The sequence below is a fragment of the Rutidosis leptorrhynchoides genome, chromosome 1 (assembly GCF_046630445.1).
Source record: "Rutidosis leptorrhynchoides isolate AG116_Rl617_1_P2 chromosome 1, CSIRO_AGI_Rlap_v1, whole genome shotgun sequence".
Taxonomy (NCBI): domain Eukaryota; kingdom Viridiplantae; phylum Streptophyta; class Magnoliopsida; order Asterales; family Asteraceae; genus Rutidosis; species Rutidosis leptorrhynchoides.
The window spans coordinates 601,824,953-601,841,459 of record NC_092333.1 but is presented as its reverse complement, the minus strand read 5'-3'; the positions used below and the strand labels follow the sequence as shown (position 1 = coordinate 601,841,459).

The window sequence follows — 16,507 nt, the reverse complement described above, 5'->3', positions numbered from 1 at the left end:
AAGTTAAATTCATATAATAGTAGATTTGAAAGTTAAATGCATACCATAGAAATTTGATGAAAGTTCAATACATTTTCAATTAATATTAAAGCGTGTGATATTTTATATTACAAAAGTGATATGATTGGTCAATGTGGCCCCTGTTTAACATAGACCAATAGGTTTATTTCAAAAGATATTTATAATTTTTTATCACCTAATATATAAGAAGCCATCGAAATTACTGTTCCTCATCCCTCGCCTTACACGTCGACGCTTTTTCAAGCTGCCACCACCTGCTTTTTTCACCTTCTTTGGCTCTTCCACCTCCTGCTTCTATCAAGCCCTCCTACCCTGCCACCACTTGCTTCTTTCCCTAGATTCTTTACCGCCATCTTCTTTTATTTTTTTAGAGTAAATACCACAGGTTCAAACTCGCATATTCTCCTTCTTTCGTGCATACCTTCTAGAGTTCTTGTCCAACATTACAAATTGAATTGGGTAAATTCTTCACTGGTGTCTTTATCAATTTTCTTTCCTTTGTTCATTTGATTGTTAAATATGAGGAATTCCATATATTTTCCCTTACTACTCTTTCATTGTTGGTTATCTGAAATTAGGTATTTTTGATTGTTGTCTCTTTACTTTAATTTTGTTTGAATGTCTATGGTTGAATTGTTAAAGTGGTCTGAATTCCCTTTTACCTCATCGATTTAGAGGGTTTAGGGTTTATTTGTGGTTATTGTTACAAAGCATATATAGGTAACAAAAAATTAAACAAACCTTAACTCAATTTTAGGTTCAACTTCGCATCTCATACGACATGTTTCTCTTGATCCAGTAGTTGCTTCCCTAAACCCTACACACAGTATTCTGCGATTGACCCAAGTAAACATAAAGAGTAGGTGAATCATACACCCTTACAGCCACGTAGCATTCATTTATTGCACCCAAAAACGTTGGCACCCAATTTCTACACTTCTCATAATCTTATCTTATAGTGCCAACATTTTTTAACTTTCATATATTCATTTACATTTGAAAACCACCCGTCAATTTTCGCTTCCTTTGAATCCATGGTGCTATGTTTACTCGTGGATTTCCTTTGTTTACGTCGTTCATATTCCACATCTACGAAGTTAGCCCACTGAATATCAACTACTAATAGCTCAGTAAAAGTTTGCAAAACTTCAAGTGAAACTAAACAATTGAGCAATTTCTGAAGGTATGCTCGAGCTCAAATCGTTTACGAGTTACGACTTACCACTTACCACTTACGACCCTACCAAAGGGATTGGGTATATTTTTGCCTACTTCCTCTTTGATTGTTAATTATATGAAATATGAAATTAGTTTTTTTTTTTTTGCCTCTTTAGTTTAATTTCAATTAACTGTCTTCGGTTGAATTGTTATAGTATTCTGATTTCCCTTTTACCTCATCGATTTAGAGGGTTTACGGTTTACTTGTAGTTATTGTTACATGTTCATACACATATACAAATCTAATTATATTTTCATATATGCATCTTCTCTGAGCATGCAGTTGTTTACATAAAGTGCATACTAATGTTTTTGCTGCTCATATTGTTACTTTAATTTATCTCATCCAGAAAATTTTTGTATAATTATTAGGACAGTAGCTATGAAGAGGACAACATCAGCCGCTCATAAACAAATTTTCGATAACAATCATGTTCACAACACTCACAACTTTGGTCATACACTTCACGCACCTACACGGGCTGAAGCTGAGGCGTTAAACAAAAGAATATATAGACGAGCTTCAATTATAAGGTGGAGAAACAGAAGGCGTAACGTCAGCACAATATCTATGAGAACATGCAGGAACATCAAATACTGAAAATCAAATTCTCGATACGAACGTTGAACAGCTTTATGACAATTGTGCACGCTTTGTATCTTCCAACGATGGGCCACATTTAATCAACTCTAACATCCCAATAGAAATTGAGCGCCTAAACAAAAGAGTGTACAGAAGACATTCAATTATAAGATGGAGAAATAAGAAGCGTCAGATTAGCAATCCCATTGCTTGTAGACAGCCTAAACCATACGTTGAAGCGAATAATATTTTCGAGCTGCCAGGGTCTTCTAATCAATCACCATTTACCTTAGATGAGACTACAGGTTCGTGATTGCTACACCATGCTGAAATATATAGCGTATCATATAAAACAACGCCTTCTGATAGTTAATCACCTTTCACGATGTTTATTGCTTGCAGTTGCTCCTACATCTCAAGTGTCTTGCCAAAAAAGAACCGTTCATAAGCATAGACAAGGTATATTTGCCTTTTCAATTCATAGTAGTCTGTACATACCATGCTTGGTTATTAGTTTACTTATAAATATAGTGATTGTGTCTTGCCATAGGGAGACCTCCTAAAACAGGAAGAGATGTTTTGCAATTCGTACCTGTAACGGTTAGCACCCTGCCACCGACGAAGAACTGTTCTCATTGTGGTGCTGTTAGCTTCTACTCTGAACCAAAAAACTTTTGTTGTTCATCTGGTCGCGTTGTTCTAACGAGTAATGAACTTCCAGTTGCCATAAAGGAGCTTTTGACATCGACATCAGAGCAAGCAAAGGCATTTAGAACATATATTAGAACCTACAACAACCTATTTGCGTTCACTTCATTAGGCGTCAAATCAGACACAAATCTAAGCAAGAGGAACAACGGAATATACACATTTAGAGTGCAAGGGCAGGTTTATCACTTTATAAACGACTTACTCCCTCAACAAAACGGCGCAAAAAATTTACAGTTGTATTTCCATGATACTGACCATGAGCTGCAAAATCGTTTAGCTAATTGTGAAAGGTTAACCGAACAGGCCATTGAAATGTGTATGAATACTCTACGCCATAATCCTTATGCCTGTTTCTTTCGAAGCTTAAAAGACATCTCACGATTAGAGACATATAAGATAGTACCTAAAACAGCTCCTTCTCAAGATCAAAGGGTTTATAACAAGCCTGAGGTATCACAAATAGCCGCACTTTGGGTTGACGCTGACGGGACGTTGAAAATACTCATAGAAATATTGAGGTGAAAACACATAGCAACCAATCCAGAAAGATTGACTATTATTACGGGTGTTATGATCCGTTGCAGTACCCTTTGATGTTCCCATTTGGAGATCTTGGCTGGCATCAAGGGATTCTTAAAAGAGGTGAAACACAAAAGAGACGAAGGGGTCAACCAGATACAACTGCTGCCTGCCTTATTTGTCCTCGGAATGCTGAAAATGCTGAAAACTTGTGCATGGAGGAAGACGGCAACCATATGCGAGCATACATATTACCTTTCTTAGTTGCTATATTATGCCACCTGTCTTACACATATTGTAATTACTCTTTTGCAGTTTTAGCCCAGAACGATGATCAATCTAAATTTGTTTCTGTCAGAGAGTACTACGCATACAAACTCCAAATAAGAAACAACGATAGGTCATTTCTATTGCAGTTTGGTCGCCTTTTACAACAATATATAGTAGACAGCTATGTGAAGCTTGAAACACAAAGACTAGACTTTTACAGATTGCAACAAAGTGATATTAGAAGAGAATTCCTACAGGGAGTTGTTGATGCCATCGGCTCAGGCGAAACTGAAGGTTCGGCTGTTGGTCAACGAATTTTGCTACCTTCTAGCTTTATTGGGTGCCCAAGAAACATGAGGCAAAAATACATAGATGCGATGACATTGGTGCAAAAATTTGGAAAACCAGATATTTTTTTGACAGTTACATGTAATCCTAACTGGCAAGAGATAAAAGAACATCTTATGGCGCATGAGGAGTCGCAAAATCGAGCAGACTTGAATGTTAGAATTTTTCACGCAAAATTCAAGCAAATAAGGGAAGACCTTTTTGAAAAGCGCATATTCGGTGATTTTGCTGCCTATACGTATGTCATAGAATTTCAAAAGAGTGGTCTTCCACACGCACATATGTTGATCATATTGAAACCCGAGTTTAAAATGTATCGACCCAAAGAATATGATCATACTGTGTCTGCTGAAATACCAAACGCAGGAACGGAGCCTCACTTGCATAAAATGGTGACTAAGCACATGCTCCATGGCCCATGTGGCGACAAAAACCCATACAACGTTTGCATGAAAAAGGAAGGCAAGTGCAAGAATTCATTTCCAAAGCCATTCTCTAACGAAACCATACAGACATCGGATGCATACCCGATCTACCGCAGACGAAATAATGGGGTTACAGTGAACGTTAGAGGTGCTAGACTTGACAACAGTTGGGTTGTTCCATATAATCCCTACTTGTTAGCTAAATATGATTGTCATATCAATGTTGAAATATGTTCAACAATAAAAGCAATCAAATATATATACAAGTATATATGTAGAGTGACAGAATAAGCTTTACTTTATCGTCTAATAAAGAATCCTCGCTCATTGACGAAATAGATCAATACCAATCGGGCAGATGGGTCTCACCTCCAGAGGCGGCATGGAGAATTTTTAGATTTCCATTGAGCGAGATAAAACCCGCCGTTATACGTTTACAACTACATCTAGAAAATTACCAGCCTTTAACCTTTAGAAAAAAGGATCGGCTAAACAATGTAATTAATAATCCAATCCAAAGAAAGACCATGTTAACTGAATTTTTTTACATGAACAGAACTGATAAAGGTGCGCAACAGTTACGCTTGACCTACTCCCAGTTCCCGGATCATTATGTTTGGATACAGGACAAAAAATATTGGAAATCTAGGCAATCTGGCGATTCAATAGGACGTATAGTTGCTGCTCATCCAACCGAGGGTGAAAGGTATTACCTGAGAATACTCTTATCAAAGGTTCATTGTCCTACCTCATGTTGGAAATTTAGTGTAATTGAGGGATTTAATCTACACTTGTAAACGGGTTAGGAGGTACGGAGTGTACACCCATTAAGTGATAGATTGCCCGGACCCGAAAGTGGTTTTCCATTATCACAAATTTGAGTGATTACGGAAGTATTATTCCTGCACTAGGTGAAACATCTCCATCGTGGAAATAAAACAAACAACTTTATGTAAAGGATTTGTTTTAGATTTGAAAACGATTTCCTAGATTTGGTTGTTGGAAATAAAACAAACAACTTTATGTAAATGATTTGTTTTAGATTTGAAAACGATTTCCTTGATTTGGTTGTTGGAAATAAAACAAACAACTTTATGTAAAGGATTTGTTTAGATTTGAAAACGATTTCCTTGATTTGGTTGTTAGAAATAAAACAAACAACTTTATGTAAAGGATTTGTTTTAGATTTGAAAACGAAATTAGTTAGTGAAACATCTCCATCGTGGAATAATACTTATTTTTGGGTGCCTATAAATAAGGACTATCATTTATGAGAATAAGATATACGAAAAACACCTTAATACTCTTATGCAAAAGAGTTCTTGTTTACTGCCAATAACAAGAACTAATCTCTGTCTTATCCCAAAGTGATATTCGTGTAACCCAGGCAATAAGGGTCGAATAATTACTTTCGGAAAGTGATACCACGATTCAGTGATTTATCCGGCTATCGATTATTTTACCCTACACGAAATTTCAATAAAACCTCCAACAATCGAAAGTAATTATTCGTTATAATCGATGGCGGCTACGATGAAACACATGACGGCGAATTTCTCCAAACTTGATAAGTTTGAGGGAATTGATTTTAGGAGATGGCAAAAGAAGATGCACTTCTTTCTGAGCAGCATGAGTGTGGTGTACGTACTCAGCACACCAATTCCTGAAGATCATGGTGATGATGCCACTATTGAACAAATTCGGAAAAGGTGCAAGTGGGAGAACGATGACTACATCGCTAGAGGTTTAATCCTCAATGGTATGGCTGATTCCCTTTTTGATATTTACCTAAATGTTGAATCTTCTAAAGAACTATGGGACTGTTTAGAAACCAAGTATATGTCTGAGGATGCTTCTAGTAAAAAGTTCCTTGTGAGTAATTTTAATAATTACAAGATGGTCGATTCTAGACCGGTCTTGGAACAATACAATGAGCTCATTCGTATACTTGGTCAATTCACACAACATAAGATGAACATGGATGAGTCTATTCAAGTCTCAAGCATAATTGATAAACTACCTCCATCTTGGAAAGAATTTAAACATTCTTTGAAACATAAGAAGGAGGAGTTAACTCTTGTTGAGTTGGGTAGTCATTTGTGTATTGAGGAATCCCTCAGGTTGCAGGATAATGACAAGTTAAAGAGCAACGAAGTTGCTGGTACGTCTGTTGTCAATATGGTGGAACATAAAAAGTTCACTAGTAATAATGACAAAAAGGGCAAACGTAAACATCAAGGTTATAACAAGGCTAATCCGAACAAGAAGTCTAAATTGACTTGTTGGAAGTGTGGTAAAACTGGACACATGAAAAAGGATTGCAAGGTTATTTTTGGTAATAATAATGCCAAAGGATCTAGCACAAGCGGTTCGGGAAATGGTTTAAACAACCACAACTCGAAAGGTCAGAATATATTTAATAATTCAAATGAGAATTATTATGTTTCATATATATCTGAGGCTTATTTTGTGCAGGATGATGATGTCGCGTGGTGGGTTGACTCGGGAGCCACCACCCATGTATGCAAGGATAGATTTTGGTTCAAGACTTACGAGTCCGTGACTGATGGATCAATTCTTCATATGGGAAATGAGTCAACAGCCTCTGTTCATGGACGTGGAAGTGTGGATTTGTGTTTTAGTTCTGGAAAAACTATTTGTTTGTTTGATGTTTTGCATGTACCACAAATAAGAAAAAATTTGGTTTCCAGTAGTGTGTTAAATTGTTGTGGTTATAAACAAGTGATTGAATCTGATAAGTTTGTTTTGTCAAAACATGGTATGTTTGTTGGTTTTGGTTATTTATGCAATAGAATGTTTAAACTTAACATTAATCACTTGAATGTTAATTTTGCTTTTATATCTACTTCTAGCATAAATAATTCTACACTTTGGCATGCTAGACTAGGACATATACACTTTAAAAGAATGCAAGATATGTCTAAAGATGGATTAATACCGATTTTTGACATGAACAATGAAAAGTGTAAAACGTGTATGTTAACAAAGATCACTAAGAAACCATTTCAAAATGTACATCGTGATACTGAAATTTTGGAATTAATACATAGTGATTTATGTGATTTGCATGCTACTCCTACTTTAGGGAACAAGAAATATTTTGTGACTTTTATTGATGATGCTTCTAGATTTTGCTATATTTATTTGTTACATACTAAGGATGAAGCATTAGATAAATTTAAAATATTTAAAACTGAAGTAGAATTACAACAAAAGGCTTTGATTAAAAGACTTAGAACAGATAGGGGAGGTGAATACATTGACCAATCGTATTTCCAATCAGTTGGTATTATCCATGAGACCACAGCTCCTTATACTCCACAACAAAATGGTATATCTGAAAGGAAGAATAGGGTCCTTAAGGAAATGGTTAATTCCATGTTATCCTATTCGGGTTTAAGTGAAGGATTTTGGGGGGAAGCTATGTTAACAGCTTGTTATTTGCTTAATAGAGTTCCTAACAAAAGAAACAAGATTACACCTTATGAACTTTGGAATAAAAGGAAACCTAACTTGAATTATCTTCGGGTATGGGGCTGTAGGGCGGTTGTAAGACTACCTGATCCCAAGAAGAAAAGTTTAGGTGAAAGAGGTATAGATTGCATATTTGTTGGATATGTTGAACATTCCAAGGCATATAGGTTCTATGTAATAGAGCCTAATGAGTTTGTCTCAATCAATTCTGTGATTGACTCAAGGGATGCAATCTTTGATGAAAATCGATTTTCATCTATACCTAGACCAAAGGATATGATTCCAAGTAACAATGGAATCAATAAGGATTGTAATGATGAAGTCTCTGAAAAGGCTGTTGATCAGTCACTTGAGCTTCGAAAAAGCAAAAGAAAAAGGAAACCTAAATCATTTGGACCAGATTTTCAACTATACTTAGTTGAAGGTTCTAGGGATGATGTTTCTACCCAATATTCGTATTGTTTCAATGTTGATGATGATCCTAAAACATATGATGAAGCAATGAGGTCTCAGGATGTTGCATTCTGGAAAGAGGCAATTAATGATGATATAGATTCCATCATGGGCAATAACACTTGGGTGTTAGCTGATCTACCTCCTGGTTGCAAACCATTGGGTTGCAAATGGATTTTCAAAAAGAAGATGAAGGTGGATGGAACTATTGAAAAGTTCAAGGCAAGGTTAGTCATTCAAGGCTTTAGACAAAAGTCTGGAATTGACTATTTTGATACTTATGCTCCCGTGGCACGTATCACTACCATTAGACTGCTGATTGCTTTGGCTACGATTCACAATCTAGTTATTCACCAGATGGATGTGAAGACAGCATTCTTGAATGGTGAATTGGATGAGGAGGTTTATATGAACCAACCTCAGGGCTTTGTCATGCCAGGAAATGAATGCAAGGTGTGCAAACTTGTGAAATCCTTATATGGTTTGAAACAAGCACCTAAGCAATGGCATCAAAAGTTTGATGAAGTGATTTTATCTAGTGGTTTTAAATTAAACCAAGCAGATAAATGTGTATATAGTAAATTTGATGATTCTGGTAAAGGAGTTATAATTTGTCTATATGTTGATGACATGTTAATCTTTGGGACTGACCAAAGTCAGGTTGATTTAACAAAAGAATTTTTGTCATCAAAATTCTCCATGAAAGATATGGGGGAGGCTGACGTTATCCTTGGCATTAGGATCAAACGTGAAAGCAAAGGAATTTCGATTTGTCAATCTCATTATATTGAGAAGGTATTGAAAAAGTTAAATTGCTTTGAATGTAATCCTGTGAGTACCCCTGTTGATCCAAGTGAGAAGCTTATGCCTAATCAAGGTGAAGCTGTATCACAACTTGAGTATTCTCAGGTGATTGGCTGTTTGATGTACGCCATGACTTGTACAAGGCCGGATATTGCTTTTGCTGTGGGAAAACTGAGTAGATATACTACTAATCCTAGTACTCATCACTGGCAAGCAATTAGGCGGGTACTGAAGTACTTGAAGAAAACTATGGACTATAGTTTATCTTATAATGGGTTTCCTTCGGTAATAGAAGGATATTCTGATGCGAGTTGGATAACCAATATTGAAGATCATTCTTCAACGAATGGTTGGGTGTTCTTGCTTGGGGGAGGTGCTATTTCTTGGGCTTCTAAGAAGCAGACATGTATTACCAACTCAACGATGGAATCTGAGTTTGTTGCTTTAGCTGCTGCTGGTAAAGAAGCAGAATGGCTTAGAAACTTGATCCATGAGATACCATTATGGCCTAAACCTATAGCACCCATGTCTATCCATTGTGATAGTGCTGCGACATTGGCAAAGGCTTATAGCCAGATGTACAATGGAAAGTCTAGACACTTAGGTGTCAGATATAGCATGATTCGTGAACTCATCATGAATGGGGTGATTTCTATAGTGTTCGCGAGGTCACAACAGAATTTAGCTGATCACTTGACGAAGGGATTGGCAAGAGACTTGGTGAACAAGTCTGCTGTGGGGATGGGTTTAAAGTCCACATAAATTTCTAATTATAAGATACCCAATTCCCTTCTGATGAAAATTAGAAGTTGAATTCAATGTGGAAGGCTTATACTTAGAAATTTGGAGTACAAAATTTTGTATCATCCCAAGGTAAGGTATGTACTCGGACCTGTTGAAGGTGAGGATGAAGTTTAGCTTCTTAATGGTTTATTTGAAAAAGTGCAATAGCAGGTGCATGACTGAAATGAACTACCTATGTGAATGTGAAGTTTTGCCGCTTCAACAAAGCTTGGACTTTTGCTTTAGATACATTCATGAATGGATATGGACACATGGCTTGTAAAGTGTCAGGATAGCTTTAGAGTATTTGAAAACTTATGTGTATGTTATTTTCAGTTATTCAAATGGGTTGAAGGGTTCAATTCTTAGAACACCCCGATTCTCGAATATTTGGAATGTGTAATGTACTAAGGTGAAAATTCAATCTTCAAGATATTTTCATTTATGCATAAGTTTTTGTTTTAATTTGTTTAATTCTCATGAAACGAATTGCACTAAATTGGGGAGGATTGTTGGAAATTTAGTGTAATTGAGGGATTTAATCTACACTTGTAAACGGGTTAGGAGGTACGGAGTGTACACCCATTAAGTGATAGATTGCCCGGACCCGAAAGTGGTTTTCCATTATCACAAATTTGAGTGATTACGGAAGTATTATTCCTGCACTAGGTGAAACATCTCCATCGTGGAAATAAAACAAACAACTTTATGTAAAGGATTTGTTTTAGATTTGAAAACGATTTCCTAGATTTGGTTGTTGGAAATAAAACAAACAACTTTATGTAAAGGATTTGTTTTAGATTTGAAAACGATTTCCTTGATTTGGTTGTTGGAAATAAAACAAACAACTTTATGTAAAGGATTTGTTTAGATTTGAAAACGATTTCCTTGATTTGGTTGTTGGAAATAAAACAAACAACTTTATGTAAAGGATTTGTTTTAGATTTGAAAACGAAATTAGTTAGTGAAACATTTCCATCGTGGAATAATACTTATTTTTGGGTGCCTATAAATAAGGACTATCATTTATGAGAATAAGATATACGAAAAACACCTTAATACTCTTATGCAAAAGAGTTCTTGTTTACTGCCAATAACAAGAACTAATCTCTGTCTTATCCCAAAGTGATATTCGTGTAACCCAGGCAATAAGGGTCGAATAATTACTTTCGGAAAGTGATACCACGATTCAGTGATTTATCCGGCTATCGATTATTTTACCCTACACGAAATTTCAATAAAACCTCCAACACCTCATTCAGTGACTTGAAAATGTGTAATGGGGTCCAGGCGACTACCTTTCGTGAGGCCTCAATGTTACGCGGTTACTTAGCTGATGACAACAGCCAACAATTATGTCTAGAAGAAGCTTCTGTTTTCCACATGCCTTACGAATTAAGACGACTTTTTGCCACTCTACTTGTTTATGCATGTCCAAATAATCCTAGAGAATTGTGGGTTGCCTACGAGAATCATATGGTCGAAGACTTTCTAACATGCCACCAAATGACACGCAGAGAGGCTACTAGAACCGCGCTGCAACAAATCAATGACTTTTTGAGGTCCATGGGGAAGAACATTCACGATTTTAGTCTGATACCTACGGATGTCTCATATGCAGACCTTGAAGACCAAACAAGAGAGGTTAGAGCTGAGAAGAGCATCATTGTCTCAGAACAAGATTTAGGTGCAATATTGAATCTCAACGACGAACAAAAAATTGCATTTCAAACAATTATTGGTAAGGTAGAGTCGAATGGAAACGGTGCTTTCTTCATAGATGGTCCTGGTGGTACTGGAAAGACTTACCTATATAGAGCATTACTCGTAAAAATCAGATCAAGTGGCCATATTGCACTAGCCACAGCAACATCAGGTATAGCTGCATCTATATTACCGGGCGGTCGAACTGCTCATTCAAGATTCAAAATCCCGCTTGATATAGCTGAGGGATTGGTTTGTAGGATTAACAAACAGTGCTCTTTAGCAACTTTGATAAAAGAATGTAAGTTGATCATATGGGACGAGGCCCCTATGGCAAAAAGAGTCGCCATCGAGGCTCTGAATGATCAACTACAGGATCTAATGGACACACGGGAAGTGTTTGGAGGTAAAATTGTTGTTCTCGGTGGAGATTTTAGGCAAACACTTCCGGTAGTTTCCAAAGGAACTAAGGCAGAAACAATAGCCGTATGTCTAACAAATTCTTTTTTGTGGCCAATGCTCACTATACTACACTTGGAAGAAAACATGCGAGCCAAACTAGATCCTTTTTTCACAAAATTTCTTCTAGAGATTGTCAACGGTACAACCACCTCAACTGATGACATTGTCAAACTTCCATCCTCCATGCTCATCAAGTACCACCAAAGTAATAACACACTAAACGCTTTGATAGACTACGTTTATCCAAACATTAATCAACAATCAATAACTAATGCATCTACTTTAAATCGTGCCATTTTGACAGCTAAAAATACTTTCGTTGATGACATTAACAACATACTGATTGTTAGGTTTCCAGGTGAAGAGACAGAGTACATCAGTTTTGATGAAACTATAGATCCAAATTATCAGACTCAATATGAAGACCTTCTGCATTCACTAACACCAAAAGGTATGCCACCTCATAAGCTTGTGCTAAAAGTAAACGCTCCTATCATAATGTTAAGAAACTTAAGCCCTACCGAGGGACTATGCAATGGAACTAGATTAATTTGTAAAGAGTTAAAAAGAAATGTCATATACGCTGAAATTACCTTTGGAGACTTCGCGGGTAAACAGGTCTTTATCCACAGGATTCCTTTGCAACCTTCAAGTGATGAACATGTTAGAGTATGGAGACATTTATACAAAACGAGAAAAAAAAAATGTTTCAACACTTGCACGGATTTTGCAGATTTCGGTAAGCGTGAAACAGAGAAAAACAGATCAAAAACAGAGCAAATTGATTGTGCGCGGTGATGGTGCGCGGCGCGCTCCCTGCGCGCACTAGAGAAGTTTTGATCAGAAGGCTTGCTCGAAGTTTGGGAGTGTGCACGGCGCGCACGTTTAAGTGTGCACGGCGCGCACGATGTCTGGCAGCAAGTGGGCAACTTGCACACATGGGATCCGATCTTGATTGATTCTCCTTTCACTTTAGGTGCTTAGTGGGTTGCTTTACACCACTAATTGTGGCTGTGATCATGTCATTAGTGGGTGTAAAGCATGGCTAGTTGGTTTATCTTTCATGATTACTAGCACACTTGAAGATCAAGTTGTAGTTTGGTTGGTTTCTTGTTTGCTCTATATATAGAGCTCATTCATAGTCATTGTAACACACCACTCTCAAATATTCAGTAAATAAACGATCTCTAGTTGGTCCGTGGACTAAAGCAATCACAACGATTGCATATAACCACGTTATATCTTGTGTCGATTTACTTTTTCGCATTTATTATCTTTCGTTCATTAAGTGGGTTGAGTGATCTTGATAGTATCACTACTCGGCTAGTAATCTTGTAGAATTACTAGCGTTGTTTGGGTCCTAATATCCTAACAACTGGTATCTAGAGCAAAAGGTTTCGTTAAGGGAACGATGGCGGAAGATGGGAAGTTTAGAATCGACCAATTCGATGGAAGAGACTTTGGCTTTTGGAAGATGCAAATTGAAGATTACTTGTATCAAAAGAAGCTACACCAACCCTTGTTAGAGACCAAGCCCGAAAGCATGGATGATGCCGATTGGACGCTTTTGGATCGTCAAGCTTTGGGTGCTATTCGTCTTTCACTTGCTAAGAACGTTGCATACAACGTTGTGAATGAGAAGACGACGTTTGCTTGCTTGAAAGCACTCTCTAACATGTATGAGAAACCTACAGCTGCAAATAAGGTATTTCTCATGCGTCAATTGTTTAATACTAAGATGAAGGAAGGTACGAGTGCAACGGATCATATCAATGAATTTAATAATATCGTTTCAAGACTTGAATCGGTAGAGATTAAGTTTGATGATGAACTAAAAGCACTTATCTTGCTTTCCTCATTACTGGAAAGTTGGTCGGGTACGGTTACCGCGGTTAGTAGCTCTACGGAAACTACTAAGCTAGCGTTTGAAGCTATAAGGGATTTGATTCTTGGTGAAGATACTCGTAGAAGAAACTCGGGAGAATCGACATCCGGTTCTTTGTTAAGTACCGACAACCGTGGTAGAAAATTTGAACGCAGTGAGAAGAAGGGTAGGAAGAAGTCTAAGAAGAGGCATCCATCGAAAGATAGAAGTGAAGTTACTTGTTGGGGTTGCAATCAAAAAGGGCAATTTCAAAGGAATTGCAAAAATGGTTCCACGAAAGGTGTAAACTTGGCCGAAGGGGAAAGTGATGATGCACTTTTGTGTAGTGTTGAAAATTCTATGGAGTCTTGGATCTTGGATTCGGGAGCTTCGTTTCATGCTACTCATATCAAAAGCATGATGAAGAATTTTCGTTCATATCAAGGCAAGGTGAGATTGGCGGACAACAAGCAACTCAACATAGAGGGCATTGGGGATGTTGTTTTGAAGACTACTCTTGGTTCTAATTGGACTTTGAAGAACGTAAGGTACATTCCTAAATTGAAAAGGAAACTTATTTCGGTTGGTCAATTAGATGATGAAGGTAACGCGGTTACTTTTGAAAACCGCCAATGGAAGGTGGTTAAGGGTAGTAGTATTGTGGCTCGTGGACATAAAAGGGGAACACTTTATATGGTTGAAGTGTTTGATGAAGACACGGTGGTTGCTACGGTTAATGTTGAGTCCGAATCAACTCTATGGCACCGAAGACTCGGGCATATGAGTGAGAAGGGTATGAAGATGCTTGTTTCGAGTGGGAGAATTCCGGATTTGAAGAAGGTAGAACTTGGGTTTTGCGAACCATGTGTTTATGGGAAGCAAAAGAAGGTGACTTTTGGGAAATCAGGGAATGCACCTAAGTTGGAGAAATTGGAGCTCGTTCATACGGATGTGTTTGGTCCAACTAATGTAGAATCACATGGAGGTTCTCGTTATTATGTCACCTTCATTGACGACTCCACTCGAAAGGTATGGGTTTATTTTCTTAAAGCTAAATCCGATGTATTTAATACTTTTGTGAAGTGGAAAGCTATGGTAGAAAATAAGACTAACTTGAAGGTTAAGTGCTTAAAGTCGGATAATGGAGGAGAATATGGTAGTTGATGTGGTAGCGTGAGGGTACGAAATAGTATTATTTTTAATACAAAATACTACAAAATATGACACAAGTTTTATTAATTTACGGATGGGATATACCTAAACCTTGCTACAACACTATAGGCAGTGTACCTAATCGTAGAGTAGTGCAGTTTTTAGTAAGTCCGGTTCGTTCCACAGGGAGCTGGTGATACTTACTATATTTTTAACTATATTTATACAAAATATATATAATTATATAAGTAGTAATATTATTATAAAAGGGGGGTTTTACCGTTTAATGACCGGTTTGTCGATTCTATATTTTAAGCGTAAAGATAAATGACGATAATTAAAGTGCGTAAAATAATGACAATAAATAAAATGACAGTAAATAAAATTGCGAGTAATAAAATGACAGTAAATAAAGATACGATGAGAAATATAATAAAAGAATTATGCTTATTTAAACTTCTTTAATCATGATGTTTGACGTGTTGATTTTAATTTATTACCATGGGTTAATTGTCCTTTGTCCTGGTTTATTTGATACGTCTATCTGGTTTTTGTCCATAATAGTCCATCGGTCATAAATATAAAGTGCGAGTATCCTCGTCAAATTACCCTTATACCCGAAGTCAAATATTCCAACTGATTAAGGATTTAAACTGTGACGCAGTTATCACTTCTGTCAACAATTACACCAGTTATCACTGTATGTAATCCACCCCTGTTTTAATTAGTTTATGAATATTAATTCATCCACTTGATCAGAATGAATAATCAATTACCCAACCCAATTGATTAATTAAATGATTATAACAGATTCCATATGAACATCACTAAATAGGACAACCATAATCATTATTAATTATTAGGTTAATTAATTTGAAGATAGGTTCGACAGACTCCAATGAGTTGTCACTCAATTAGACAATACCCCCCATCTATTAATAGTCAATAGTTCAATTTCCACAAGTGTCGGTCTTTTGCCCAAACCTTAATTATGGTCCAAAGTTCAATAACCCCTTCTTAATATTTTAGCCCAACATCACGATTACTTCGATTTAAATAAGCATAATAATGACTTAGCTACTAGACATTAATTTAAAAAGGAAGAACATAGCTTACAGTGGTGATTAATCGCGTAGCGTTACACGGACAGAGTTCCTACTTTAAAACCCGTAAAACATTTCTTACAATAACCCAATTATTATTAATCTTAAATTAAACTTAATATTATAAATATAAATATAAATTACATAAGAAAGAAAGAAGATTGGAAAAAGGTGTATCTAAATCATCGATTTAGATGGCCTTTTATAGGCAAATGATAAATTGAAATTTTCACTTATGACCCCTAAACTATGCTCAATTAACAACTTTTTATTATTTAATATTATTCTTATTATGAATTATTTAAATATTATATTATATTCTTGTGCATAGTTGACTTGTACTTTCAGCTCCGTTGCGTCGAGCGTTGAAAGTTGGTTCATGTAGTGACCCGAACTTTTCCATGTTTATATATATTAATTGAGATTGATATTTACATGATTAAATGTTTCCAACATGTTAAGCAATCAAACTTGTTAAGACTTGATTAATTGAAATAGGTTTCATATAGACAATTGACCACCCAAGTTGACCGGTGATTCACGAACGTTAAAACTTGTAAAAAAAACTATATGATGACATATATATGGTTAT

The 16,507-nt window shown here is 36.4% G+C and overlaps 1 protein-coding gene across 11 annotated transcripts in view; it reads left to right on the top strand.

Moving 5' to 3' along the window:
• Positions 1-363: 363 nt before the first annotated feature.
• LOC139884172 (uncharacterized) overlaps positions 364-16,507 on the top strand; it is a 50,577-nt gene continuing 34,433 nt past the window's right edge. For 5 of the 11 annotated variants that reach the window (XM_071868259.1, XM_071868247.1, XM_071868253.1 and 2 more), the window contains exons 1-6: positions 368-480; positions 1,612-2,127; positions 2,225-2,281; positions 2,373-4,843; positions 10,884-12,247; positions 12,429-12,458. In XM_071868259.1, coding sequence (XP_071724360.1) covers positions 4,623-4,843; positions 10,884-12,247; positions 12,429-12,458 — 1,615 coding nt within the window. In that variant the 5' untranslated portion in view covers positions 368-480; positions 1,612-2,127; positions 2,225-2,281; positions 2,373-4,622. Of the gene's footprint in view, positions 481-1,611; positions 2,128-2,224; positions 2,282-2,372; positions 4,844-10,883; positions 12,248-12,414; positions 12,459-16,507 lie in introns of those variants that run through there. The other 6 variants (XM_071868271.1, XM_071868282.1, XM_071868298.1 and 3 more) reach the window with 6 other exon arrangements.